This window comes from Suricata suricatta, chromosome 6, assembly GCF_006229205.1.
Source record: "Suricata suricatta isolate VVHF042 chromosome 6, meerkat_22Aug2017_6uvM2_HiC, whole genome shotgun sequence".
In the NCBI taxonomy this organism is placed as follows: domain Eukaryota; kingdom Metazoa; phylum Chordata; class Mammalia; order Carnivora; family Herpestidae; genus Suricata; species Suricata suricatta.
The window spans coordinates 26733803-26760698 of NC_043705.1; the positions used below are offsets into that span (position 1 = coordinate 26733803).

The window sequence follows — 26896 nt, forward strand, 5'->3', positions numbered from 1 at the left end:
TTTCCTGGGGCCCAAGGGATGTCCCCAGTGACCGTTGGCTGTAGCACTGATTCTCTGGAGCACCCACTCCCAAATAGCTTTTACTGCCACTCACTGAGGCAGGGTAAGCCAACCTCTGTTCCCATTTTACTATGGAAGAAGAGCTCATAAATAAAGAATAAAGAATTAGAAAGGAGAAAATAATGATCATGGTACCCATATTTGGTAGATCTTTGTAACTCACTTAATGACTACCAGTAAAGCAGCCTTTTTGAGAGAGGGAATTGGAAGTCTAGGTCTTTGGGGGCATTCCCAAATCAAAAAAGAAAGCTCTGGAACTTTTGGGTCTATTCTCTGCCTGCTGTGATGATTGTCATGGGCCATGTGGGCCATTGCTCATGCTTGGAGAGCTACCATCAGAAATAAGGAGCCCAGAGGAGTGACTGGTATCTTTCAGCTGCACAGAGGGGGCTGTTGTGAGGGGGTCTGTGATAGTGGCTTGAGATTGGACAACTCTAAGAAGAGGTGGAGAGGAACATTTGTAGATAGAGAAGTTTCCTGGTTGCCCTTTGGTTCTGCCATCCGGGGACTAGAACCCTTTCTCCTCTCTAGGAATCCCTCACTACCACTACCACTGCCAGGCCTCTTTCAGCTTGGAACTGTTTCCTTTTCACAACAAGGAATTTGTTTGTTCATTCATGTGTCCATCCATCCACTCATCCATCCACTGATTCATTGAGTAAGATTTATAACAGAGTCTCTGGGCCGAGAAATGCCTTTGATGCTGAGAGTTCCAAGATACAGATGCTGGGGGCTCCAAGGTATAGTGGGGTTCCATGGTGTGGATGCTGAGGGGTCTGAGGTATAGATGCAGGGGGTTCCGAGGTGTAGATACTGGGGGTTCCGAGCTATAGATGATAGGTTCCGAGGTAAGCCACAAATAGCTCTGCCCTTACTGCCCTGACTGGGATTATTAATGGGGGTACAGACAAATCATGGGTGGTTAGGGACAGTGTGGGAAGTACTGTGATGGTGGAGAGAGTGCACAGAAGACAACGGGCCACAGTCCAGCTTGGGGTGCCCATGGGAAGACTGTTAGTGATGCAGCCAGGGTTGGGGAACGTTGCAGCAGAGGTAGCAGAAGATACTCAGTGGTGGGAAAGAGCTGGCTCCTTGGAGGAATGACAGGCTGTTAGCCTCCCCAGAAGGTCAGGTATAAGAGGCAGCCCAGATAAAGTGCAGGGCCAGAGTGAAAGAGCAAAAGTGTGTTGGCAGGCCAGAAAGGGTATGGACTTGACCCTAGCAGTGTGGCGCTATTGAGGCTTCATGAAGAAAGACTCATTTTTGTATTCTGAAAGGTTGGGATAAAAGCCAGCGGGTCTGTGCCTTGCGATCTTCAGGCCTTACAGCAGAGCAGCCCATGGCTGCTGGAGGGAGGTCATGTCTGTATGTCTGAAGAGTCCCATGGTTCCCTCAGGGCACAGCGCTGTGGGTGGGGAGATCCACATTCCAAGCTGGGCCCTGCCTGGCTCAGCCTCACAGAGCGGAGCCAAGCCCTGGCCCATAGGGGAGTGTCTGTGGCACCCAGCATGGAATTTTCCTCTTGGAACTGAAGCCAGTTCCTTGCTGTTATTCAGTCACTCTGGGTGAGCTTGGGAAATTCCAGAAAGGTTAGACACCAGGGAGCAGTGCTGATGTTACAAGGGTCCTGCTTGCCCTGTGCCCACATCACTCCAGGGTTTGGCTGAGCCACTTGCTCACCTCTGGGGATCCTTGTCCATCAGCTCCCTTCTCTGTGAGGGTCAAGGCTTCCCCCAAGTTCACAGAAGCCATTCTCTCACCTTCGCAACCAAGCTACAGCTTGCAGGCTGCCGTGGAATGCCAAGGTGCAGGTGCCTCTTCTGCAGAAAGACATCCTGACATCCTGACCAATGACAGTGGCCTGTACCTACCCTGACACCACAGTGCCTGACAACCAAGAAAACTGGGGAGATGTGAAAGGGCTGGATTTCTACTTCCATAAAATTACAGTACCAGTTCTATTTATTATGCTTCGTAAATATACAGGAGTCAGATAACAGGCTTATATCATATGCTTGACAGTTCTTGGGTCATTCATGCTTGATTAGGGTTTCCTTTAGGGGTATTGTCTACGGAAGACACTGAGGGACCCCCCTCCCCACCCCACCCCTCCCCAGAGCCCTTTTCTGTTTCCATCACATTGTAGATTGTATTGTAATTATTCCCCAATGGGCCTGTCTCCTCCCACCCCCACCCCAGGAGGTTTTAAACTGGGCAAGGGCTAGAACCACATCACACTGATCAGCTCCGAACCAGCACTCATCAGGAAGATTCAGGGAGGAAGTGAAGCATCTTCTCATATTCCCTAGGGATGGAACACAAATACGGTGTTCTTGTATTAAAGGCTGAGTTACACAGCTCGTCGGTACAGGCCAGTCCCCCTCCACACTCATACTGATGATCTACGGTTGAGTGCCACTCTGTGTAAAGATGGCTACTGATAATGGTGATGATGGTGATGATGGTGATGATGATGGAGAGAGTCAACAGTTAATGAGTGCTCGCTCCATGGCCGGTACTGTACAAGTGCTTTAAAAGCATCATCTCATTTATTCCCCCAACAGCCATATCAAGTCAGTAGTATTATTACCCCCATTTTATAGCTGGGAAGTTGACTTCCAGAGACTTTGCCACTTGCCCAAGCCACAGAGCTATTAAATGGCAAAGTTGTGTCTTGACGTCATGCCTACAGTCTGAAAAGTGTGATCTGAGTTCTGCCCCACTCTTTCCACTTGGGGGACATCCTGTAAAGTGGTCGGTCATGACAGACTGGGTGCTCTGTCTACCATTGCAGAGTGAGTGGAGTGAGAGCTCAGATTTCCAGGTTCCAGAGAAGTGTGTGTGTGTGCACACGCGTGCGCGCACACGTGCGGGGGTACATCCAGGAAAGACAGCAGCAATTAAACAAGTGTATATGGATGTTCATGGTCAAGTTTGACCACAGTATTTAGTTGTATGTGTAGCAGGCCTACAGGGAGAAGGCCCATCAGAGGTGATGTGGGTTGAGGCAGGGGCATGACTAGGGGGCATCCAGGGTGGTTTCAACTTGCAAGGGCCCTTTGAGTTCTGTGGGGTCCAGCCTGGGACAAGCGGACAGCATCCCCAGACCTTTCTCTGCACTTTAGTGGTGGCCCTGCAGAGGGTCTGGGTAGTCCTTGGACAAGTGGCAAAGTCTCTGGAACTCAACTTCCCAGCTCTAAAAAGGTAGTCCTGGACCCTCTGTGACAACACTACCTTCTGCCAAAGGTGTTTTTCAGAGGCATCACGGTGAACGCTGTGCGCGGCTTCCCCATGAGCGCCGCCATGTTCCTTGGGTATGAGCTCTCACTACAAGCGATCCGCGGGGACCATGCTGTGACCAGCCCCTGAGCGCCAGGTCAGTGTGCCTCCTTTCCAGCCCGTTGCACCTCCTTGGAGCTTGGCACTCTGTTCTTGGCCATGAACGCGTCGTGACTTTCTGAAACATCCTGTTATTTGGTTCCTCTCTGATCTGTGTTAGTTCTGGGGCTGCAATGGTCAACCTTCTTGTCATTGAAAAGCCTTCCTGAAATGCCCGCCTATGACTGGTGGTGAGCTGAGTGCTTGGTTACTGAGATGCGCACAGAATTTCCCTATATAATAAGCCCACCCGTCTGTTTTCCCATCTAGTGGCTTCAACAGCCCTTGAAGAGTAGTATGTTTCGCTTTACTACACAAAGTAAAGCCCAGAAGTGAGGACTTAAACCAGAGTGTTCACTCCCTATCACAGGGCACGATCTCTCCATCTCCCTGCTGGACTCACATCGTGAGTCTGAGAGGCACCACTGGGCTCCCAGAGCCCTGGAGGGCAGCCTCTGGTCCTCGTTCTCCACCTCCCCCCTCTTTCTTTTGCCCACTCTCATTGCAGAAAGATCCCTGCAGCCCAAGGAATCTAAAAAAGGAAACCTGAGTAAGTGACCCTTAGTCAGATACCCTCAGTGGCTCCCCACTGCCCTTTAGGTAAAGCCTTGGTCCTTAACCCATCCTCACCAGCATCCTAAAATAATTTGCCTCTGGGTCTTTGCACATGCTGTCCCTGCCTGACACCCTGTTGTTACACCCTCCCTCTTGTCCTCGGCTTTACGAACTCTTCTGTGTTGTCTGGGCTTTGGTCTAGAAGCGTCTTCCTCCAGGAAGCCTGCCCTGATGCCTCAGCTGAGCTGTGCCTGCTGTAGGCTCTCCCCCACAGCTCCTGCTCAACCCCTGCTCCATCCCCGTGCATCATAACTGCTGATGATCCCCCTCACTCCTCAGCAAGTGGGAATGTCCAGGGAGCACCACCTCTCTTTCTCTGTCTCTGTATCGCTGCTGCCTCACACGGAGCCTGACACGCAGAAGGCCCCTCAGAAACATCATGGAGAAGACGGACAGTCACCTGCCCTGCACGCCTCCCCTTCTCCTCCCTGTTTCTCCCTCGCCGGCCCCACACTGGTGTCCTGCAGAGCTGAGGAGACAAAGTGGGAGGAGTCACTGAATTTTCTAGTCAACAGGAAACCATTTTGCTTCAGCCTTGGCGACTGCAAATTCTCTCAAGAAGGATAGCCTTTGTCAGAAAGCTCTAGCAATCCTCCCTGCTGCCTTCCCTGGGCCAGCAGAGGCCTGCTAACGTGTATGGATGGGGTCAGACCCTAGACCCAGGGAAGGGTGTGATGGATCAGACCGAAGAGACTGAGCCCAGGACAAGCCTTAGGATGCCAGCTCCAGTCAGATGCTTTAGCTGTTAACTAAACCACCCACATTCACAGCTCTCCTGGCTTCTGGCTCTCGTCTTACAGAAGGGAAAGGGTAGTAACACATTTTGCATAAGTAAATGTCTTCAGTGAAGCACTACAGTCCTTGGGTTGTGTCCAGGGTGAGGAAGTGGAAAGCTCTGGGTCTTAAAGCTGTGCTCAGTTATCAGCCACTCCCCACGGTGAACAGGTGAAAATGGCTCCCACCCCAAAACAAAACCTGATCATAAAATCAGTGACTCTATTGCAGACAAAAGTAGAAAATCCCACGAACCCAGCAAACAGAACAAAAGAAAACACCTATTTGCTGCAATATTTTATCGCTCATTCTTACCGTTTAGTAGTCCAGGACCGTTTCTCCATGTCACTAAGCATTCAGCAGCAAGGTGGCTTTCGTGCCAAGACCTGGCAGATCCCAGAGTGGCTGGACGCTTGCCCGAGCTGTCGCACCCGGTGACTTGTGACCACCCTGGTAGTTGGCCACTTTGGGAGGAAGGAAGATGTTTCCAGCAAGTCAAATTCTGGTCGTCCTGGATTTAGCCTTTCAGGGCAGCACCACCCCACTTGGAAGCCCCCCTTTCTGGAAGTACACTCACGGCACAAGGGGCACAGATGTGTGTCAGCCTTGCTTCTGCTGGAGTGAGACGGGAGGCTGTGGCTTCGGGGCGGAAGGAGGAGGTTTCCAATGTCTTTTCTGGATCCTCCTCTTGAACAGGCCTGCACTGTGTTTCAGCTTCCTGCTCTACCCTCAGAACACCAAGGTCTGGACTTGACTTTGTCAAGTAGCTCTGAGATCACGGGCCGGTCATCCTCCAGGCCGCAGTAGCATCTCCTCTTTGAAGACGTGGACACCAGTGGCTTCCTTGTGGTCTAGCCTGGGGGCAGAGGGAGAGCTGGCGTGTGGTAGAGGACCGCAGAGCCCTACGGCCCCCAAACAGCGGCGGGAGGACGCTGTCTGGAGTCCCTGGGTGCAGGGGGTGGGTTGGCATGGAATCGTTTCCTGCGTCTACACTACATTGGAGCAGCGTCCAAGCCGCGGCACTTACAGCCTTCCTCCCACAGGCGGGGGCAGGGCAGAGCTTGCCCTCAGCTCCCACCCACCCCCGTGGAGGACGAACACTTACTTTCATGTGTCCTCTTTGTTATTTCTCCCCCAGATCACACACACAAGTGAACCAAGGACCACAGCAAACGCAGTAAATGGCGCGTGAGGCTGTTTGTGATGTAGCTAGTGTGATCTGTTCACGGAGGTACACCAGTCAGACAACATGAGAAAGGTGACCCTTGGTGGTAGAAGCGGGGTCCCACCCCTGGTCAGAAAGGCAGCTCTCAGGTTTGTTGGAAGCCCATGAAGCCAGCGGGGCCATGCCCACCGACCCACCAGGATGCCCTATCCCAGAAGCTTCCTGGAACAATGCTGGTCTGCCTCCTGCCCGTGACCTTCTTGCTCCAGACCTCATCAGTCTACCTTCAAATCCTGGAAAATCCATTTTCCAGGAAAGATACATTCTTCCAATAATACCTTTTTTTTTTTTTGAACATTTACAGATGACCTCAGACAACCTCCTAGCCCTTCACATCTGTCCTCATGGTGATGTCCTGCCAACTCTTGCTTCATGTACAGTTTTCTCAATGGGCTGTTGACCCTTAGATCCTGCTAACTGATAACTTTGGTTCGATGAAAGCCTCATTTTCCACCCTTTTTCCCCAGGGCCAGTGTCACCTGGCCAGAGCTGGTGTAATCTGACCACAGCCTCATTTTGCTACAGGTTGGTCCTGAAGGCACAGGATCTCAAGATGCTTCAGTAGTGAACTTACTGAAGAGAAAGAAGGCCTCCCTCCGCCCAGGCTGTGGGTCAGGTGGGCACTCAGCCATCCGTGCCAACCTCCGAGGACTCTGTTCCTTACCTCCCAGCCAGGGCCCCTCCGCTGCTGCCTGGGAGGGAACTGTCGGACCATAGACTGGCCACCAGCTCTTTCTGATCCACACTGGCCCCAGTACAGAGCAGGATAAAATCGTTCCTGTCCCCATGCCTGCTGTTACACTCACTGGGAGTTCATGGAGGAGCTCAATTGTCTCCGTTTCCAAATAAAAACACTGAAAACCTCTTCGGGTCATTACCGAATCAGATACTTCTGCCTGGCTTCCACGGGACCCTGGCCACCCTCGCTCTTCCCTCTGTTGAGATCCCTGTGGATGGTGCTGGCCCAAAGAACCCACTCCACGCAGGTGAGAGGAGAAACCAAGGATGGTGGTCATGCTTCTCTAGGCCCCGCTGCCTCGGGTGGGCAAGGAGGGCACCCTGGAGGGAGAGGACACCCTTGAGAGCCTCCCCACCTGACTCCCGTGACCCATGCCAACGGGGTGCCTCGGAGGGGTGTCAGTGAGCATGCTGGGGTGGGCATTCTCTGTGCCCTAATTTCACATGGAGAACAAAGCAAAATAAAAATGCTTTGTCCACAGTGCGGTTTCCAGAATGGTTTCATTATTCTAAGTGTTCTCTCTCACTAGAACCATGTGGGAAGGCCATTGCTCTTTGACTGTCCTGTGGCATGTGTCCGTGACGCCTCTCTCACTTTGGTGCCTGCCAGTGGGCATCCCTAATCCGTCATAGAGCCTTTTCCTGATGAGCTGAGCACCACTTCAGAATCCTCCGCTTCAGGCCCCGGGCAGCCACCGCCAGCCCGTCAGAACTGGCGTGCACATTAGTCTGCTTGCCATTCTTAGCTTAAATCCCAGTGGGGAAAATATCCTTAGGTTCTTTTCCTTTCCCCTTTGAAAGTGTCTTCCTTGATTTATTTCTTCCCTCCCACTGCTCTACAAAAAAAATCTATCCCCCAGAGGTTCTCATGATTGCTAAACTGCAGAATCACCACTTGGTGGCAGCAGAGGTCAACAAAACCCAGCACAGAGTGTCAGCTTCCGGTAGATTGTGACTGTGGTTCTCAGTGGTGAGAGAATCTGAACTCCATGGCACTACTTCTCTTCCTGTTTTCTGGATCTCCCCATCTCCCTTGTTGTGGTCCTTTTTCTTCTCTGGGGTGGAACGAACCTCAGACTAGGGAGAAATATACTTTAGGTCGCAAGTCCAGTCTGTCATTGGCCACCTTCCTTCGTGATCCTGGCAAACTTTTGCCTACTCTTGGCCTTTCATCTGCAAAGTGGGAGGAATTAACCATGGGTCCCCATTATTTAGCTTCCAGGGCTTGAGTAAGAATCAAACGCAAACATGGTTTTGTAAAACCAAAACAGGAGTTAGAGAAGGTGGGGGGGGGCAGGGGGGGACACTCTTGTGTGACTTTTCTGGTTTCTGGTTTTGACCTGCCTTCTTGTCTGAGAGTCTGGCTTGTGTGTAATGCAGGATGGCTGCAGTGGGGTTCCGTGGACCTCATTTCTACAGTGGAAACCTGAGAGCCACAGAGGCCTGACCCCTCAGCCTTTGGACTTCCCCAGGGACATCCAGGGCACATGCACGGGGAGACACATGGATGGACACACTCTACTGTGGGTCTTCTCCTGCCTGGGGTGTCTGATCAATCCGTGATGTCAGCCCCCCCAAGAGTACTGACTTCCACTGCCCATTGAAGGGGTTTCCAGGAAACATTTGGTCCCATCGAAGGAGTTTCTAGGAAACGTTTGGTCCAGAAAGAGTCCAGCCCACGAGTTCCTGGGAGCTAGAACAATCATCCAGAAAATTCCTGCTCCTCTCCTCTGGCTAAAAGTGGGGGGAGGGCCAGCCTGCTCTGGGGTCAGTCACCCCAGGACCCATCCCCAGCTCCTGTGGCTCCTGCCTCCCAGCAGTGCAGACCACATAGGACTCTCCTGCACTCACCTCCGTGTGGAGTCCGGGATCTGCACTCACTCACTGCATGCTTGACTCGCGTCTGCTGAATGATTCCACCACACCCTTATGTGTACAACAAATAAATGGAGCTTTTTAAATTGTTTCTTGATGTTTAGTTTTTTCCAGGCCTCCTCCATCCTATCAAAAAGTAATTTTGCCGTTTTCACGGAAAATGCTGAAGCTCCCATGTTAAGGGCAGTCAGTTCAGGATTCTCTCCTTCTTAAGAGTCCCTCTCCTTGGGATGACTTTTGATTTGGGGGACTCGGGGCACAGATAGAGACTCTTGGGAGGTGCTCTACCTTATGCTGGTGCTCTTTGGGGCTCATCCTGGGTGCGGCCTTTCCTCCGTGGTGGCTTTTGCAGAAACCTCTTTATTCCTCTTTGGTCCTGGCCCCAGGGTCCACGCAAGCCATTTCTACCAAGCCTTGGGCCTCTCTCTGGCCTGTGAGAAAGCCTTGGCTTCTCCATCAGAACTCAGGGGCCTAGAGTAGACCCACCTTTGGGGCTCTCCATGCCACACCATGTGTCAGATGGCAGGAGACATTCTCTTTTCAGATTGCTATCTCCCAGGACAAGAAATCCAGAAGCCCTCCATTCTCAGGTCCTCACCCCTCCCCGGAATCCTGCCACCACCATTCCATGGCTCCGCTCTGGGCCCAGCACTCACCAGTGTCTGCTGTCATCCTCTCCTCTCTCACATCTGTCTCATACTTGTTTGTGATACAATCCTCCACAAGCAGGAGAGAAAGGAGTCTCCTCCACCTGGTACAGGGCATCCATGGAAAGTGCACCGCCAGCATCACAGTCGGTGCTGAAAGGCTAGGTGCTTCCCCACTAAGATCAGGAACAAAACAAGGACGTCTGCTCTTGCCACTTTTACTCAACATTGTGTGGAGGTTCTAGCCAAGGTCATTAAGCATGAAATGAAATAAAAGGCATCAAAATTGGAAGAGGAGAACTAAGCCACCTCCTGTCAGATATGATTTTGTTCATGGAAACCATAGGAATCCAATGAAAAATATTAAGACCAATAAACACATTCAGCAGGATTTCAGGATACAAGATCAATGACAAAAATCAATTGTACTTCTATGCCCTAACGATAAACATTCCAAAAATGAAATTTAAAAAAACTATTCCATTTCAAATACCACTTGAAAGATGAAATACCTAACCCTATTTTAATGGAAGAAGTCTAAGACTTACACACTGAAAACTACAACATTTTGTTGGAAACCCTTTAAAGATCTAGGTAAATGGAAAAGTATTGTATGTTATGGGCCAGAAGACTAAATATTGCCAACGGATCAAGACTCCCCAAATTGTTCTACAGATGTGATTTAATGCTTCTCAAAATCCCAGCTGGATTTGTGTGAGGGTGAGGGGGATGGGGGTGCAGAAAAGCAATTCTAAAATTCATATGGAAATGCAAAGGACCCAGAATAGCTGAAATGATCTTGATAAAGAATAAACTTGGAAGACCCATAGGCTATAGTAGTCAACACAGTGCAGTGCTAACATTAGGATAGATGTGCAGTCCAATGGGATACAAGTGAGAGCTGGAAAGAGCCCCTTAGATTTATGATCAATTGATTTTTCCCAAGGGTGCCGAGGCAATTCAATGGAGAAAGAATAGTCTTTTCCACACTAGTACTGGAACAACTGTACATCCACTTACCAAAAAAGTGAAGTTGGACCCTTACTGCACACAATATATGAAAATTAACTCAAGATAAACCACAGACTTGGATGTGAGACTTAAAGCTATAAAACTCACAGAAGGAAATATAGGAATAAATCTTTATGACCTTGTATTTGGCAAAGGTTTCTTAGAATACCAAAGGCATAAGTGACAAAATCAAATATAGACAAATTAGACTACTATGAAAAACATTTGTTGCTACAAAGGATACCGTCAATAAAATGAAACAACAACCTGCAAAATGGGAGAAGATACTCCCAAACCTGAATTCAGATAAGGGACCTATTCCCAAAACATACAAACAACTCTTACACATTAACAATAAAAAGACAAGTAACCCAATATAAAAATGGACCAAGTATTTGAATAGACTTTTCTCCAAAGAAGATAGACAAGTGGCCAATGAGCATATGAAAAGATGTGTCAGTAGTTAATAGGGACCTATAAACCAAAGCTACAATGGGAGATCACCTTCTCACCACAGAGACAGCTCTCCTTGATAAGATAGCGAATAGCAAGTATTGACACGAATATGGAGAGATCGGAGCCCTCACACCTGCTGGTGGAAATGTAAAATGGTGGAGCCACTTTAGGACACAGTTTGTCAGTTCCTCAAAATGTTAGAATTGCCGTAAGTCCCAGCAACTCCACTCCTGGGTGTCCATGAGAAATGAAAACATACATAGTCACCAAAGCCTTTACATGAATATTCATAGCAGCGTTACCCATAATGGCCCAAAAGTGGAAGCAACCCAAATGTCTATCAACTAATGAATGGATAAGTAAAACGCAGTGTATCTACACAACAGAATATTATTTAGCAGTAAGGAAATGAAATACTAATATATGCTACAACATGGATGAAAGCATCATACTAAGTGAAAAGAGCCAGTTACAGAAAAACACATATGATTCCATTTATAAGAAGAATCCAGAAGAGGCAAGTTTATAGAGAAGAAAGTAGATTATTAGTTGATTAGGCTGGAAGAAGGGAAAACGGAGAGTGACTGGATTTCTTTTGGGGGTGATGAGTGTTGTGGAATTCGACAGTGGTGATGGCCACACAGCCCTGTAACTACAGTAAAAACCACTGAATTGTACACTTTGCGTGGATGAGTGGTCCTACGTTTCTGCTGAGGGCTCCCTTTGCAGAAGAAGAGAGGTCTTGGCCTGGGGTAGGTGAGGGGAGCAGGGTAGGAATGGAATGGCGGAGTCGAGCCTTCAAAAGAGTCATGGGCCAATAAAGAGACGGATGGATGGGGACTGGTCAAGACCAGTATCCTCTGGCTTAGTGTGGTCAGCATCAGTGTGCCCTGGACTGGAATATTCTGGAAACAACTCTGCCTTGGCCCAGCCAACCTGGACAAGGCACCTGGCTCTGTGGAGATTTTCCACGCTCCCATTGGTTAGATACAAATATGGCCCTAGAGTTCAGTTACCTGAGGAGGAATCTTGGCTTCACTTCTTTTGAGCAGCATGTCTTGTACAAGTCATACTAACCTCTCTGGTCCTTGGTTTCCCCTTCTGTGCACCGGGAATAATTAGATACAATAGTTATACATCTACCTCGTGAGGTTCTTGCAAAGATCCCACTAGATAGTCCACTAAACATGCTTAGCTGAGCGCGTGGGACACGGTAAACATTCAATGCATATTCGTTCTTCTCCTTTCTCCAAGGTGCTTTTTACATAAATCTCGACTCTCCTGACACCGGCAGGAGAGTAATAACTGTGCACCACCTCAGAGGCCCTGGGAACTCAGGGTTGAACTTGTCTGCAGGGGTGTATCCTGTGGGTTCTGTGACTTTTGCAAAACAGCTGAGGGAAACCACCAAGCTACACGGTGACTCATCTGTGACACTGGGCTGCAGCTCGTCTCTCTGCCCGTCTTCTCCACCGATTGTTCTGAAACCATCTGCACCACCAGCATCTGTCTGTCCTTGCTCTGATCCCCGGTGGGGTGGGCTCTGCTGAGGTGACAGCCCTCAGGGCTGCAGGCTGTGACCCCCTCGGTGCAACTTGTGTCCGGGGTCATTCAGAAAACGCAGGTGGAGGCGACGAAGAAGGCCCTGTGGCCAAGGCCCATGCAGAGGCCACCCAGGGAGCTGACAGCAGCCTGGGTCCCTCCTGGAGATGCCCAGACCGGCTCCAGATAAGCCCTTGGGGAAGCGTGCTCCCTCCAGTCAGTGGGGCCAGAGCTAAGGAAGAATCGCCGTTTGGTAATCCGAGATTTGTTGAGACCCCTTTGGCTGCCAAATCTGACTACGTCGTATGACTGCTCCTGTGTGTTGTTTTATTTGTTGGTTGGTTTTGCAGAATATTAATGTATTTAATTACAGAATCGTGCCCCATGTCCTATGCTGGGTGTTGTGTCCCATAGAGCTCACGGGCTGTAGGTTCCCCTTCTAGAAAGCCAAACAGTTTAAATTCTGAAAACGATCCGGTCCTCAGGTGTAGGGATACAGGCGTGTCATCCCATAGTATTAGGAATCTGTTTGACCCTCCAGCTATAGTCAGAGGAAAGGTGCTTGCTGTACACAGAATAAGAACAGAGCAGAGAGGAGAGAGCCCTGGGTTTGGGATGAGACAGCCAGGGCAGGTGTCCTGCTCCAGTTCTCACCAGCTGTGGGGCCGTGGGAATGTCTTTAACCATTCTGAGCCTCGATTTCCTTGCTTATGAAACAGAAATGATAATCTCTACCTCCTGTTGTAATTAGGGGATTAAATGAGATAATGCATGTTAGTACATACAGAGTAAGTGCTTGGTAATTGATGACATGCTTAACATCAGTAGATAATAATATCTATGTTACCTGGATGGACCCTTTTCGTCAGTACTGTGTCCTCAGGAGTCCACAGGCCAGCTAGGGAGCCGGGCCGGACAGCCACACCTGGGTGCTGTGCTCAGTGCCGCACGTGGGGGCGGGATCCCGACTTAGGGAGCCCTGTGCGGGAAGGGGAGGGGGCACTGAGGATAGTTAGTGCTCAGAGCTCCTTGGAAAAGAAATTATGTGGAAGATGCTGGAATTTACTACTAAAAACAGTAATAGTGGTGGGGTGCTTGTGTGGCTCAGTCTGGTAAGGGTCTGACTCTTGGTTTCTGCTCATGATCTCATGGTTCATAAGTTTGAGCCCAAAATAGGGCCCTGTGCTAACAGTGAGGAGCCTGCTTGGGATTCTCTCTCTCCCTCTCTCTCTCTCTCTCTCTCTCTCTCTCTCTCTCTCTCTCAAAATAAATAAAGAAACTTAAGAAAACAGTAATAGTGGCACATGAAGTCTCGTACCCACTCTTCTAGGAGATGCTCAGAAATCCTCCTTGGCAGAATCTGTGTCCCCGTCTGCCCGCCCACCCACCACTGCTACGCTCCTGCTCACTTATCTGGGGAGGCAGGTGGGTCCACAGGCTGTGACGACTGACTGTCTCTTTGTCTCAGGGTCGGTGTCCAGTATAAAATGTTTACAGCCTTCAGCACTGAGATAGGCCGAAGGCTAAACCAGTGGTGTCCTTCTGAAAGCCTCTTGACTGTGAAAACCTGACTTTTTGCCCTTTCGTGTACATGTCACTAAAAATACATCCCTGAGAAACTTTTCTTTCTGTGCAAACCAAAGTAATTATAATTGGGGTTCCACGAACCGTTATAATGTGGACACACCATCTCTGCACCCCAGAGGACAGCAGAGAGCCCCCCTGACCTTAGTCACTCCTTGCTAAACCTCCTGCACCTGCCCCAGGCAGGCTGGGCGTGGCTCAGGGGCAGGACCAAACTTGTGCTGCCCATCGCCAAAGGGGTTGTGCAAGTCCCGGACCAGGGCTACTTAGAGTACCAGAGAATCTCACCTTTGGCCAAGGGCTCTTTAAAGTGCAGGTCACATCTGATGTTGCTTGACGTTGTAACTGGTGAAAGGAAAGGCTGAGCAGAGCTCGGGAGGAACCGTTGATGCTCTGAGCTTCTCACGTTACTGTGATCAAAATTACTTGAGGACGGTCTAGCTCAATAGGGAGGGAAAACAATTCTAATTTTGGCAGTACCTGGACAAATCCTCCCCACGTAGAGTTTTCCCAATCCTCTTAGTGGGGGAGAGGGTGATTGTGATTGTCAGACCATCCTGATGCCAGACCCTCGCCCTAACCCTGCCTCCACCCCGCACGGCACCCAGAGCCGGCAGGTGGCTCCCTCCCAGGTGGCCGGGTCATGTGAGCCCCAAGCTTGGAGGCTGCCTGGAGGGACCTCACCTCTCTGAGCACACGCAGCGTGCTCTGGGTACTGCCTCTTCTCCAGGGGAGCGCCCTCCTGACCTACAGACCAGTTCGTACTCTGCTCTGGCGTCTCACAGGGCTTTCGTTCATGGAGCCCATGTTTATGGAGAGCCAGCTCCGGGAAAGGAGGAGTGCAGGCTCAGGAGAGGCACCCAGGATGCAACCGTGAGCTAACAAAGCTCTCAGCCTCAGCCAGCTGCCATTTACTAAGGAGAGACAACAGACATGGTCAAGTCATACATGGGAGGGCATCTTAGAAGGTAGTAAGAACTGCGGACAGAAGGCAGGATCTGGGGTGCTGGGGCAGGGCGCAGGGTGAGTATTAAGGGAAGATGGATAGTATATTAGGGTCCGCCAAGGAAACGGAACCAGTAGGCTGAATAAATAGAAAGAAAGAGATACAGAGAGATAATAAGACATTGGCTCATGCGATTGAATAGGCTGAGAAGCCCCGCCATCTGCTGTCTGTCTTCTGGAGGCCCGGGAAAGTGGCCAGTGTGGTAATAGGAGTCCAAAGGCCTGGGAGCCAGCGTGCAGAAGTGTGGTAAGTCCCAGGCCGAGTGTAGAATGTCCCAGCTCAAGCCGTGGGACAGAGAGCCAGTTCTTCCTCTGCCTCTTGAGGTCCTCAGTGGGATTGAATGAGGCCCACCCGCACGGGTTGGAGCACCTCAGTCTCCCAGTTCAGATGCTCAGCTCATCCAGAAACAGCCTCACGTACACCCCCCAAAGCAACGTTTAGTCAAATATCTGGGCGCCCTGTGGGCTGGTGGAGCCGACTTGTAGAATTAGCCATCAGTGACAGCCACACTAAGCCAAGCCAACAACCTAGTTCAAGGGTCCCTTGAGTGTTCCCCCCCAACCCCGCCCAGTAGGCTCTGCACTTTAGCCGGGTGCTCCCCCTGGCCTGTGGTGGGCTCTACCTGAAGGTCTGCGGAAAGTGAGCAGGTGACTGTACTGATCCTGGGCTTTCTGTGTTTTGGGCTCTGAGTCAGAGGGTCTGCTCCACAGGCCTTCCCCTGGCTGAGCTTCCAGTACTTTCCTCTCTTCTGGGTGCACATGCCTCTATTCCTGGGTAGGCTCCTGCCTCCTGGCCCTATCACACTGCCTTCTCCCATTTCAGAGATGCAGGTGGCTGCTCAGGACCCCAAACTCCCTGGCAGTGCCCAGGGAGCATCCTTCCCCCAGCGCCCACCGAAAGGTGCCTCAGGCATGCCTTCAGCCTCCCTAAAAGCATCGGTCAGACTGTCCCTACATACCCTTCACAACTGTGCCTTCTCTATCCCCAGACACAGCTAGTGGGACTTGCAGTCTGTTTAGGGTAACAAGACTTATTGTTAGTATAGGAGCCTTTGACCCATTCTGTCCCTTGATGGAGTTTGTAGGGTTTTTTAATTTTAATATTATTTATTTATTTTGAGAGAGAGAGAGAACAAACAGGGGAGGGGCAGAGAGAGAGAGAGAGACGCGGAACCCGAAGCAGGCTCCAGTCAGCACAGAACCCGATGTGGGGCTTGAACTCACAAACCACGAGATCACGACCTTTGCAGCAGTGGGAAGCCTAACTGACTGAGCCACCCAGGCGCCCCCATAACTTTCTTTCTTCTGAGCAGCAAGGAGTGAATAAGCGCCTAGAGTCCAGATTGTGTTTTTTTCTTCATATATATTTATTCCAAAATAAAGACTTAATTTTAAACAACTTACTACAACTGATTTTGATTCAGCATGGCTTTACTTGATATTTTTAACTGCCCCAACTCAAAGAGGAGAAGAGGCTTTTTAATTCAATAAATAGCATAAATAATATTTCATCTTCATACTCTGTCTTTCATCTTTTCTTTCTGGAAAACTTCCTGGAGACTCTTCAGAAAGGTCAGCGTGTTGCCTGTTGTGGTCTGGTTACATGGCGGCTCACAGGAAAAAGACTGTGGGGAGAAAAGTTAACAGTGACGAAAAGACTGTGGACCAGGAACCAGCCTGCCTGCAGCCCTGGGAGAGGCAGGGTAGGGGTGCAGTGGGCGGGGTGTGCAGGCCGCAGGGGCTTGAGACACACAGCGAATGCACGAGGAGGTCCGGGGCTAGATTGCTGTGTGGACAGCGTAGACGGCTAACTTTGTGCTGCCATTTCAGGGGCGCCCCCTCCCCTCTATTTAGGACTATCAGATAGTCCTAAATCTCCTCCTGAGAGGAAACCTTTTCTCAGGAATCTTTGAATCCTAATGTTTTATTACCCTCTTATGGCTGTCCTTCCAAGGTCACTGAATAGCACTGAGAACAGGACTTTGGTGACCAGAGTTCCAGTCTCAACTCTGCCCCTTACTAAGTACCAAGCCTTAGGCAAGTTAGTTAACCTCCTGAAAAAGTGTCTGTTTCCTCTACTACTAAGGGGAAGGCGGTACATGATAATTGCAACAATTGTTATTGAAATGCTATTGTAATAAGACAGTATATATTAAGCATTTAGAACTACAAGCTGTGGACTGTACGTAACTCTGTGGAGTAGCTGAGTGAAGGCTCTTAACCTTCTGGGGACACACGTGGAGATGATGATTCCCCAAGAGTTCACATCTTCCCTTCCCTCCAGGGACCAGGGCTTCTGCGGAAGGAGTGGAAGGAGCAAAGATGGGCACTTAAGGCAAAAGGCAAGCTTTCATCTGCATCTGAGTGCTTGTTCCTTTAAATACCTTCTTAGCCAATCAAAACCAATCTTCTTTGTACTGGCCACAATAGCCACTCCTTAACAAATCAACAGCTCCGGATTCTCTAGATTTCAGCTGACTACAATCAGGACAGATTCCTTCATTATTCAATAGGTGCCCAGAAGTAAATGGCAACAGGGGTGTGAGTAGTTTGGAAACCCGGGGGCAGGGAAATTCAAGGAATCTCTGGAGCAGATCTCCCTTCAATCTTGTCATCCTGAGTAAATTTCTTACAGGTTTCCTATTCGCCTTAAACTACCAATTCCAACTTTATTGTCCCTTTTCATTTAGATAGAGCTGTCGTTGACATTCACATAAAAAGAACTAACCCGAATGGAAAACAGGGAAAATCAAATTCACCTGGCACTGGTTTCTGCTTAGTCTTTCCACAGTTCTTTTTAGTCGGTTGAAAACCTCGGGGAACCTTTTTGGCACCGTGGAGTTGGTCATCTGGGACAGCGCTTCCCGGAAGCACGGTGTGGTGCAGTTGTCCTGGCAAGTGAAAAGAATTTATTAAAAGGAATGCCTTGAGGACCACATTGAGAAGAATCACAGAGAATGCTTTCATGAGCTACCAGTATTTAACCAAGGTAACCTAAACTGGTATTATTTTTAGACAGGTCCCCCTTCCCATCTAGGAAAGGACCTTCAGCATTTCAAGTCAAGGCCATTTTTTTCTAGTGTCGCTGCCTGGAGATTTCCAGTATGTACCATCCAGGGAACACAAAGCCAGTGGACCCCAGAAAACACCTCATTGTATTCTCCATTACAACCGATGTTCCTCCTCTCTGTGCCTTAGAATAGAAAGTTCCAAAGTAGAGAGAAAGGAAAAGGCTCCTCACCCCAGTCTGCTGGCATGTTGAATAGAGCCAGTGTTTCAGCGGGAGCTAAAATCATGGACCATAAACTGAAGGGCACGGCGGAGCTCTGAATGCGTGGTTCCTCCTCAGAAGGTGCCTACACTAGTCTCAGGTAAAGGATGTCCCCTGAGGGGTGTCATATCTGACCCTAGCGAGGATGACAAATTCAGATTCTTCCAGGCCCTGCTTGGATGATCATATTGCAGGAGGCACTTTCCTCCTCACCTGAACCAGAAAATCCCTGTCTCACTTCCTCTTTGTCAAAGTGGGGAATCACCCTCTGGAGGTCCTTTTCACTTTCCCTCTACCTGGAATGTCCTCCCAGCATTCAGGCCAGGAGAGAGCCACCCCAAGGCAGCTAAAAAGACACACGGGAAGGGAAAGTGAGGGAGAAGGTTTGGACCCAGAGAGGTTTTGCAATAGGAAAGAAAAAGAGCTATTTTACTTACTCATTTTGCAACCCTCAAGTTTTAGGAAATAAATTAGTAAGCAGTATGATATAAGCTATATTGTTTGTTTCATCGTACACATGGCCACTAATCTAACAAGACACACAAGATTCTCTTTATAGTATTGAATGGTGTTCAAACTTCTCAAAGGGCATAAAGCCGGCTGAATAGAAAGTGATGTATCCAGTATAGAATTTCAAGAGCCTGGTCTCAAAAGGAAATCCTGAGCTGTAGCAATTGCAGTTAAGTAACATTTTCTTACTTAAAATACCAAATAGAGCAATTTATTTTTACGTGAAAAGTTTAAAAAATTACACCATCAAGATTATATTGTTTTACTGTACTTACAGAAGGAACAGGCAGACACAAACAATTGGTCACCTGCAAAAGAATAATTCCAGCATGAAGATTCCAGATGCAAACATTCAAGTAAGTTTGGAAAGTTCTTTGAGAACTAAGAGCATTTACTCACATTGGTGACACAGCTGCATTTTGAAGGTGGATCTTCCTAAAGTAAATAGAGAAACAAGAACCATAATGGGTGGGGTGCTTTTCATCTTTTTGTTTCATCTACACTTGTTTGTTTGGTTTTGTTTTTGTTTATTTGTTTATTTGTATTTATTTATTATTGAGAGACAGAAAGAGACAGAGCACGAACAGAGGAGGGGCAGAGAGAGAAGGAGACACAGAATCCGAAGCAGGCTCCAGACTCTGAGCTGTCAGCACAGAGCCCAATGTGGGGCTGGAACCCACGAACCAGGAGATCATGACCTGAGCTGAAGTCGGATGTTCAACCGACTGACCCACCCAGGTGCCCCTTTTTTGTTTGCTTTAAGTGAGAGACAGAGAGAGAGAGAGAGAGAGATAGGCAGAGGGACAGGAGACTCTTAAGCAGGCTCCACGGGCAGCACAGATCCTGATGCAGGGCTCCATCCTATGACCCTGGGATCATGACCTGAGCCTATATCAAGAGTAGGACACAGGTGCCCCTGACTTAAACTTTCCAGAACTCCCTTTCCACGCCCCCTCTGCTGCTTACCTGCAGTTTGTTAATGAGGCTCGTGACATCATGGGGCCCTGGGAAGGTGGAACACCTCTGGCTGGCCACAGAGGCGAGGAGCAGGGCAGAGGCAAGGACCACGGGCAGAAGCATCTTGACTTGGAGCTGCAGGTGGCTTGTAGATGCCTCAAAAATCGAGTCGTATTTAAAGCTCCCTTGCAAACCTGGGAAAACCCTGACATCAAACTGATACCAGATGCCCACTTTTTCTACGTAAGTTTGGGTCACTTGACATTGGAAAAAATATATAGACATCGAACTGAGTCACTTGGCAAAGACTATGCTACATTGTGCTAGGAAATGTCATTCCCCAGAAAAGATGCTTTTCAAAATTTGGGTACTGAGATGCCGTAGGAAAAGTTAAAGATCTTAAAACCATAATTTTTTTTAAGGCAGATATTCTAATTGTGAGAGTTAGAGCACTTTCCATGAAAGCCCAGGTCTGTATTTCCCCCTCTTTACTTATTTGGAAATGCTGATATAATAGTCAGTCACAGGTATTATAATGAAGGGGCAGGGAGGGGGCGGGAGATGAGAGATCTTGCCGGAGAGCTGCTTGGTCTGGGCTTCTGCAGCTCCAGCGCGTGGTGTCCTTGTAACTTTCATCTCACTCTGAGAATAAAATCTGAACAGTGTTTTTCGTGCCTGGGACCAGTCTTCACCTGACATGGATGCATTTCTGTGCAAGTATCTCTTGAAACTGGTGTCTGAAGGAGGAAACTCTTCAACTGTACCGGCAAGAATGTAGCAACAGTGTCTGTTCAAAGGGGTCTTGAGGAGTCCTTAGTGTCTTTAGGGAATTTATGCAGCCCTGCACAGCTGTCAAGTCAAAACTCAGTTCTTGAAATAGGATAACAGCTCGCGTTTATTGAGTGCTTACTGCATACTGGCCACGGTTTTAAGCACTTTATAAGAATTAAGCCATGTAGCACACACAGCCACCAAATGAGGTAGACACTTATTTGCCATCCCCATTTTTTTATGTCTTAGATTAGAACACTGTATCTTAGCTTCCTGGAGCTTTGACGAGGCTGTTCTTACCACTGTGAGGCAAGAAGTTGTCTCACTGCAGCTCTATGAGAGACGTATTATGATTATCGCATTATTTTATAGATGGGGAAACTGAGGCACAGAGATGCAAGTAGTTTGCCCAAAGCCACATAGCCAGGAAACAAGAAAAGTTGTGCTCGAGTCCCAGAGTCTGGCTCCCAGGTTCAGCTCACCATCCTGCCCTCATAAGTCTTTGTGGTTTTTGTCTGCCTCTCTCACGGCGATCTATGCCCCGCGTGGTCTGGTTCACTCTTTTGTCCTCAGCACTTGGGAAAGTACTTGAGGAGCAGCAAGCCATCATTAAATGCCTGTTGAATCAAACCATGAATGTGAAAGGCAGTTTTTGAAATAGTAAGACAAGGTACTAAAAAACTAGTATCGTTTTATGGTTTCAAAAGTAGTTTCTAGGGCGTGTAAGTGGAGGTGTGTAAAGAAAATGTATCTTCTACATACTAGGGACTGAAGAAGTGGGGTTTGCCCTTTGGGCCATCCCAGCAAGTGGGACACACTCATCAGATCCTCTCACCACTGCTGGAAGAGCGTATGGCAATATTGCTTTCTCACTGCATGCTGCTCCTTGGGAGCGGTGATGGACTAGGCGGAAGGGGGGTGTCTTGGTAGCAAACAAGGTTAAAAAAATAGCTTTTTGCTAACGTCCCCAAATCCTGCAGCTGTGACCTCTGTGCTTGTCCTGTGCATGCATGAAGGAGACATTTCAAAGGTCTGCCAGCCTGAGCCAGATGCTTTTATTTTATCGCTACCAAAGTCTGGTTGTGATGCCCTTTACTTGCCGATAAAAGCTCAATTAGTTTGGGATGGCGATGTACCCAGCCAAACACCCACTTTTTCGGTCTCCCTGCTGTGCCACTGCAGGTGGCCGTGTGACGTGTTCTGATCATTGCGGCGTCTTCAGAATTTAGTTGCTTTTCTACTAACAGGAGACAAAAGTAGCCGAAACCTGTCCTTACCACCTCATTGCAATTTGGGCGTGAAGGTGATGGCAAGAGCTTTAGAAACCATTGTATAACCACGCAGGGATGGACAAGAGAATTGCAGCAATAATAACCCTAATGTTTTATATAAATGGAAAAAATCCTAAACAACGAAAATAAAATCATGAAAGCAACGATAGAGAGGAACAATAAGAATACAAAAGCGGTACTAAGTTCCAGCCAGATAGCGCTCCCTGCTCACCCTGCGTCCTGAAGCTCAGGAAAAATGGAAATTGGCACATGCTAGAGAAAAGTCAAAGACGTGCCAGCATCAGATGGAACCTTTTCCCCTAAGATATTGGAAGACTTAAAAGAGACTCGAAAAGGCAATCATCTTCTCATTATGTGGATCAATATCATTTAATGCTGTGCGTGTGAGGCTGCAGTCGGTTCACATACCATTAGGTGTGTCTCTCACCATGCCTCCCCTCTCGCTGTGCAGATGGAGCCGATGCCTGGAAAGAAAAGAAGACGTGTCCAAAGCCATGTGTGCCGTTACCAGTGGGGGACAGGATAGCGTAGTGGTCAAGACCAGCGACCCTGCCATCAGACCACCTGGGTTCAAATCTCACTTCCATCACTCGCTGGCCATGTGGACTTGGGTAAGTTGCTTGGCCTCTCATCCCTCTGCTTCCTGACTATACAACAAGGATATGGATATGGAAAAATGGGCATGGGGATGAAGATGGGATTGGGGTTTTCACGTAAGGCCTATCTCAGAAGGTTCTTGTACAGATTGAAAGAAATGTTTACTCTGTGCTTAATTTGATGTTTGACAGGGCAGTGTCGTCCAGGTTAGACATCGACAATTCTAATCCTCTTGACCAAATCCAGCCCAAGGCCTACAAACCAAGAATTGTTTTTTATCTTTTTGAAGGGTTGACTGAAAAATAATGAACAAAGAAAAGCCTAGAATATTTACTTTCCGGTCCTTTACAGGACAAAGGCCTGACCCTGGTCTGCCTCGCACACCACATTCCTCATTTTCAGTAGACATCACGATCTTCCCCTCCGGGGAAATGTCTAGCCAGGAGTTGGTAGCCCGAGTGTCTCCTCTCCCATTGCCCTTCTGGTTATTCAGCTCAGGCCTCTGCATGGAGGGGAGGTGGGGAGGCCCTGGAATCATCACCTGCCAGATTCTCTCAAGTGCTGGAGGCGTCTCATCTTCTGCAGCTGTCTGTAGAGTGAGCTTACTGGACCCATGAGCCACACGCATTCTCTTGGTGCCACCAGGTACCCACCATCAAAGGATCTCAGGTGGGCCCTGGTTTATTGGAACAGCCCTCCATACTGAAGTCAGGAGCAAAGTGGGTGAACTAACGCTCCTTTCTCTCAGGGCCAAATCCTGGTCTGACCAGCTGACCTTGGGCCACCCACCCTTCTCCAGTGTTGCAGGGAAATGTCATCAGTGGACACCCGTGCTCCCTGGGCAAGTTTTCTAGCCTTTCCAAGCATTGACGTGCCACCAACACTCACCTACACAGGAATCTGGGGCAGGTTACTCAGCTCTACCTCATAGAAGGATAAAGGTATTCGACTCCGGATGCTTCCTCAGGAGTGAACCATGTTTCAGTTTGGAGATGTGATCTGGTCTGGTCTAGACTATGCTCATATTCTGCTCTCTTTCTTACCTCCCAGGCTGTGATCACATTGGTTGCATTCTATTTCCAAGCCTCCAGCCCTGTGTTCTTGCTAAGCTCTGCCTGGAATTTTCTTCCTCAGCTCTTCCATGCATGGTCTGTTCTCATCTTCAGGCTTCAACTCAAATGCCACTTCCTCCATGACTTCCTCCCTGACCTCGCTGTCATTGCAATCTGCATGATGCTGTCTTGTGTCTCTTCTTCCAAGTGGATTGAGTTCCAGGAGCACCGATAGGATGCCAGACTCTGGTTCAGTATTGTATTCCCAGGGCACGGTCCATACTAAGTGCCCAGGAATTGCTGGCTAAGTGAATGAATGATGAATCACTGTACTTTTCTTGAAATGTATTCAATTTGTATGGTTTAGGAGATGACCAAGGTGTGTTCCCAGTGGATCAGTAACAAAGAACACATAGAGCCTTTACACAACCTAAGCAAGGAAAGCATTTGAAGAGAAAGCAATCAACAAAATACACCCTCCTGCAACGCAGTCCCTTCAGAACTTTGAAGAGTTCTCCAAGCTCTTTTCCCTTTCAGTTCTCAAAGCAACTGCGCCAAGAAGGCATGTCAGGTGTAGGGACTCTGAGTCTATAAGGATGAAACAGGGGGAGAGAGACAGACAGACAGACAGACAGGTAGGTGACTGTTCTTTTCGATTCTTTTTCCTTTTTTTGCATTTTTTTTGCAATGCTTTTCTATCTTCCCAGCCACTTCAGTTCTAAAACTGAAAAGAAATTAAGAGGCCTTAAATGGCAGCTCTGTGTTTTAAAACACCATTAAAACAGCAGATGTTTATCTAGGCAAGCCTACAGCTTTTGAGGTTTAGGTTCTAGGATTTATTGCTTGCCATACCAGAATGTGAGTATGCAAATGATCTCCTGCAGAGGAAATGCACCAAGCTCCGAAATGAACTCTTCACCTGTTTTAAATATCAAGCAGATTGGAGAGTGGGATGCTTCCCCGGATTTAGCGTGGGTAACATATTTTACAATAAATGACAAAAGGCAGCACTCGATCATTTATTTTGTTTCAAAGATAACGTTTGACATTTTTATTTTGTGATTAAACACTTATGTGTCAGGGATTATTTCTCTAATAAAACAAAATGGTTGTTTGTTCTAGGAAGCCACAGCATGAAATGACACACACAAAAAAACACTAAATTTCTAAGTAAAACCCATTCTGCCTTTTCCTCTAAATAGCCAAGAGATAACATTATGAGAATCCTCAAGCACTAATTTCTTAATCACATAGTTCTTTCCAAGTCATTACTTCCCAACCAGCTGTGAGGGGCAAGTCCCACTGGGTGCACTGATATCCCTACGGGGGCTGCTCCCCCAGGGAGGGGGATTTTTAGGTGGGTGCTCTGCACCTCTCCCTTCACATTGCTCCTAAGCAAATTCTGGGTCCCAGAACCTGAGGTCCTATGCCTTCAGTTTAGCTTCCATGTGGTTTCCAGAACGCCAAGACGCAGGTTGCATTCCTCTCCTGCACTGCTACTCCTCACTGGAGGTGACTAATCCAGGCTATCCTCATAAATGGAATTTTTACATTCTCCCACTGATACAGCCCTTTATTGCCTTAAACCCGTCCCTACATTTCTTAAGAGACTGTGGGACCCTACTCCTCTTTGCTGTGGACAATTTGCTGGCGTACATCTACTTAAGAAAGGGTGAGAGGGCACCTGGGTGGCTCAGTTGGTTGGGCGTCTGACTTTGGCCCAGGTCGCCATCTCATGGTTCGTGAGTTTGAGCCCCACATCAGACTGTGTGCTGACAGCTCAGAGCCTGGAGCCTGCTTTGAATTCTGTGTCTCCCTCTCCCTTTGCCCCTCCTTGCTCATGCTCTGTCTCTTTCTCTCAACAATAGACATTAAAATTAAAAAAAAAAAAAAGAAGAAGAAAGAAAGGATGAGAACTCCTGTTTGGGGCCACATGGGGGAAGGCACTAGCATTTGCTGAGCCCTTACTATATGCAAGGTAATATATTAAACATCTCATATATATTAACTCACTCAGCCTTCTCCAGGCTTTATTAGCCCCACTTTATAGATGTTGAAGCTCAGGGAGGCTAAGAGGGTGGCCTTAATCACGCAGCTAACAACTTGAACTGGATTTATCCGATCCCAGCGTCCGTGCTCTTGTTGGCTATGCCATCGTTGATCTGTATTTCTGCTGACCCAGCTCTACGGCATCGTTCTGGGAGCTGTCAGAACGTAAAGGGAAATTTTCACAATGCCCAGAGCACTTGACATCCTGCGAATGAAGGAGGGGGATGTCCTCAAATTCCTTGCAGCAGGAACCCACTTAGATGGCACCAACGTTGACTTCCGAGTGGAACAGTACATTTGCAAAAGGAAAGGTTAGGACATCTGTGCCATACATCTGAAGAGAACCTGGGAGAAGTTTCTGCTGGCAGCTCGTGCCACTGATGTCCCTGAAAACCCAGCTGATGTCAGTGTCCTGTCCTCCCAGAATGCTGACCAGCGGGTTATCCTGAAGTTTGCTGCTGCCACCACAGCCACTCGTGCTGCTGGTCACTTTGGTTCTGGAACTTTCACCAACCAGATCTAGGAGCCATGACTTCGGGTGGTTAGTAACCCCAGGGGTGACCGCCAGCCTCAGATGGAGGCCTCTGACGTTCACCCGTCTACCATCGGCTCTGTGTAACACAGACGCTCCTCTGCCAGCGGGGCAGCGACAAGGCAGCTCCCTCAGCGGGGCTGATGTGGGGAGTGCTGCGCATGTGCGGCACTCTTTCCAAGCCCGGGTGCGCGATCACCCCTGACCTCTACTTCTAGGAGATCCCTGGATGGGAAGAGCAGGCCGCAGCTGAAGGGGGTTGACTTGGGAGGAACTTCAGGGTGCATGGAGTTCTCCAGCTCCCATCCCGACAAGGCAGGGTGGTCTGAAGGTGACAGGTGCCTCGGTGCTTGTGCAGCCCATCCCTCCCCCACCCCCACCTCCGCCGAGGTGGTCCTCCTCCACTGCCACTGAGGTCGGGGCCACAGTTAAGCGGTAGGAACAACCCCGGAGTGGTCTTACGGTGTTTTTCCATACTCCTAAATAGAAAACGGAAATAAGCTTGATGGAAAACAAAGTTTCTCTAAAATAAATATTTCATATATATATATATATATATATATATATATATATATATATACACACACACACACACACACACATATATATGTATATATACATACATATATATGTATATACATATAATGTACATATAGCTGAATGAATTAAATTCTGATAAACATGTCCAGAACACCTGGATCTGATGGCTTTGGGGCATTAATTATTGGGATTTTATGTTTTTTTCTCTTTTCAGTACTATTTTAGGTTTTCTCCTTCTTAGTTTTTTATGTGTGTTTTCCTAGAAAATCATCCCAGATTAACACTCACCAAGTAATGAGATTGTGCATTTTACCCACATTTTCTCTGTGATGAAACTTGTAAGAAATGTGTGTATTTGACTACTTTTGGATATTCAGGTTATGCTTTTATTTATCAATTCTGGATACGATTTTTC

The 26896-nt window shown here is 48.4% G+C and overlaps 2 protein-coding genes and 1 pseudogene across 3 annotated transcripts in view; 2 read left to right on the plus strand and 1 right to left on the minus strand.

The window, feature by feature from the left end:
* SLC25A48 (solute carrier family 25 member 48) overlaps positions 1 to 7271 on the plus strand; it is a 43072-nt gene extending 35801 nt beyond the window's left edge. Inside the window, exons 7-8 of one of the 2 annotated variants that reach the window (XM_029941323.1) lie at positions 3307 to 3436; positions 6578 to 7271. In XM_029941323.1, coding sequence (XP_029797183.1) covers positions 3307 to 3429 — 123 coding nt within the window. In that variant the 3' untranslated portion in view covers positions 3430 to 3436; positions 6578 to 7271. The other variant, XM_029941324.1, reaches the window with a different exon arrangement.
* Positions 5614 to 19771, minus strand: IL9 (interleukin 9). Its single transcript, XM_029941172.1, has 5 exons — positions 19658 to 19771; positions 18967 to 18999; positions 17670 to 17801; positions 16438 to 16535; positions 5614 to 5683 (listed from the first exon to the last, which is right to left on the minus strand). The coding sequence occupies exons 1-5, from the start codon at positions 19769 to 19771 to the stop codon at positions 5614 to 5616; spliced, it is 447 nt and encodes a 148-aa protein (XP_029797032.1).
* Positions 19772 to 25593: 5822 nt separating this feature from the next.
* Positions 25594 to 26380, plus strand: LOC115293384 (annotated as a pseudogene).
* Positions 26381 to 26896: the final 516 nt, after the last annotated feature.

What these genes read in the sequence shown, in the direction of transcription:
- IL9 (XM_029941172.1), bottom strand. Translation starts at nt 19,771, where the DNA reads ATGCTTCTGCCCGTGGTCCTTGCCTCTGCCCTGCTCCTCGCCTCTGTG. An exon ending in GCCTCATTAACAAACTGCAG is followed by an intron (nt 19,000 to 19,657) that starts GTAAGCAGCAGA and finishes ATTCTTTTGCAG; the next exon opens with GTGACCAATTGTTTGTGTCT. An exon ending in TGTGTCTGCCTGTTCCTTCT is followed by an intron (nt 17,802 to 18,966) that starts GTAAGTACAGTA and finishes TTCACTTGCCAG; the next exon opens with GACAACTGCACCACACCGTG.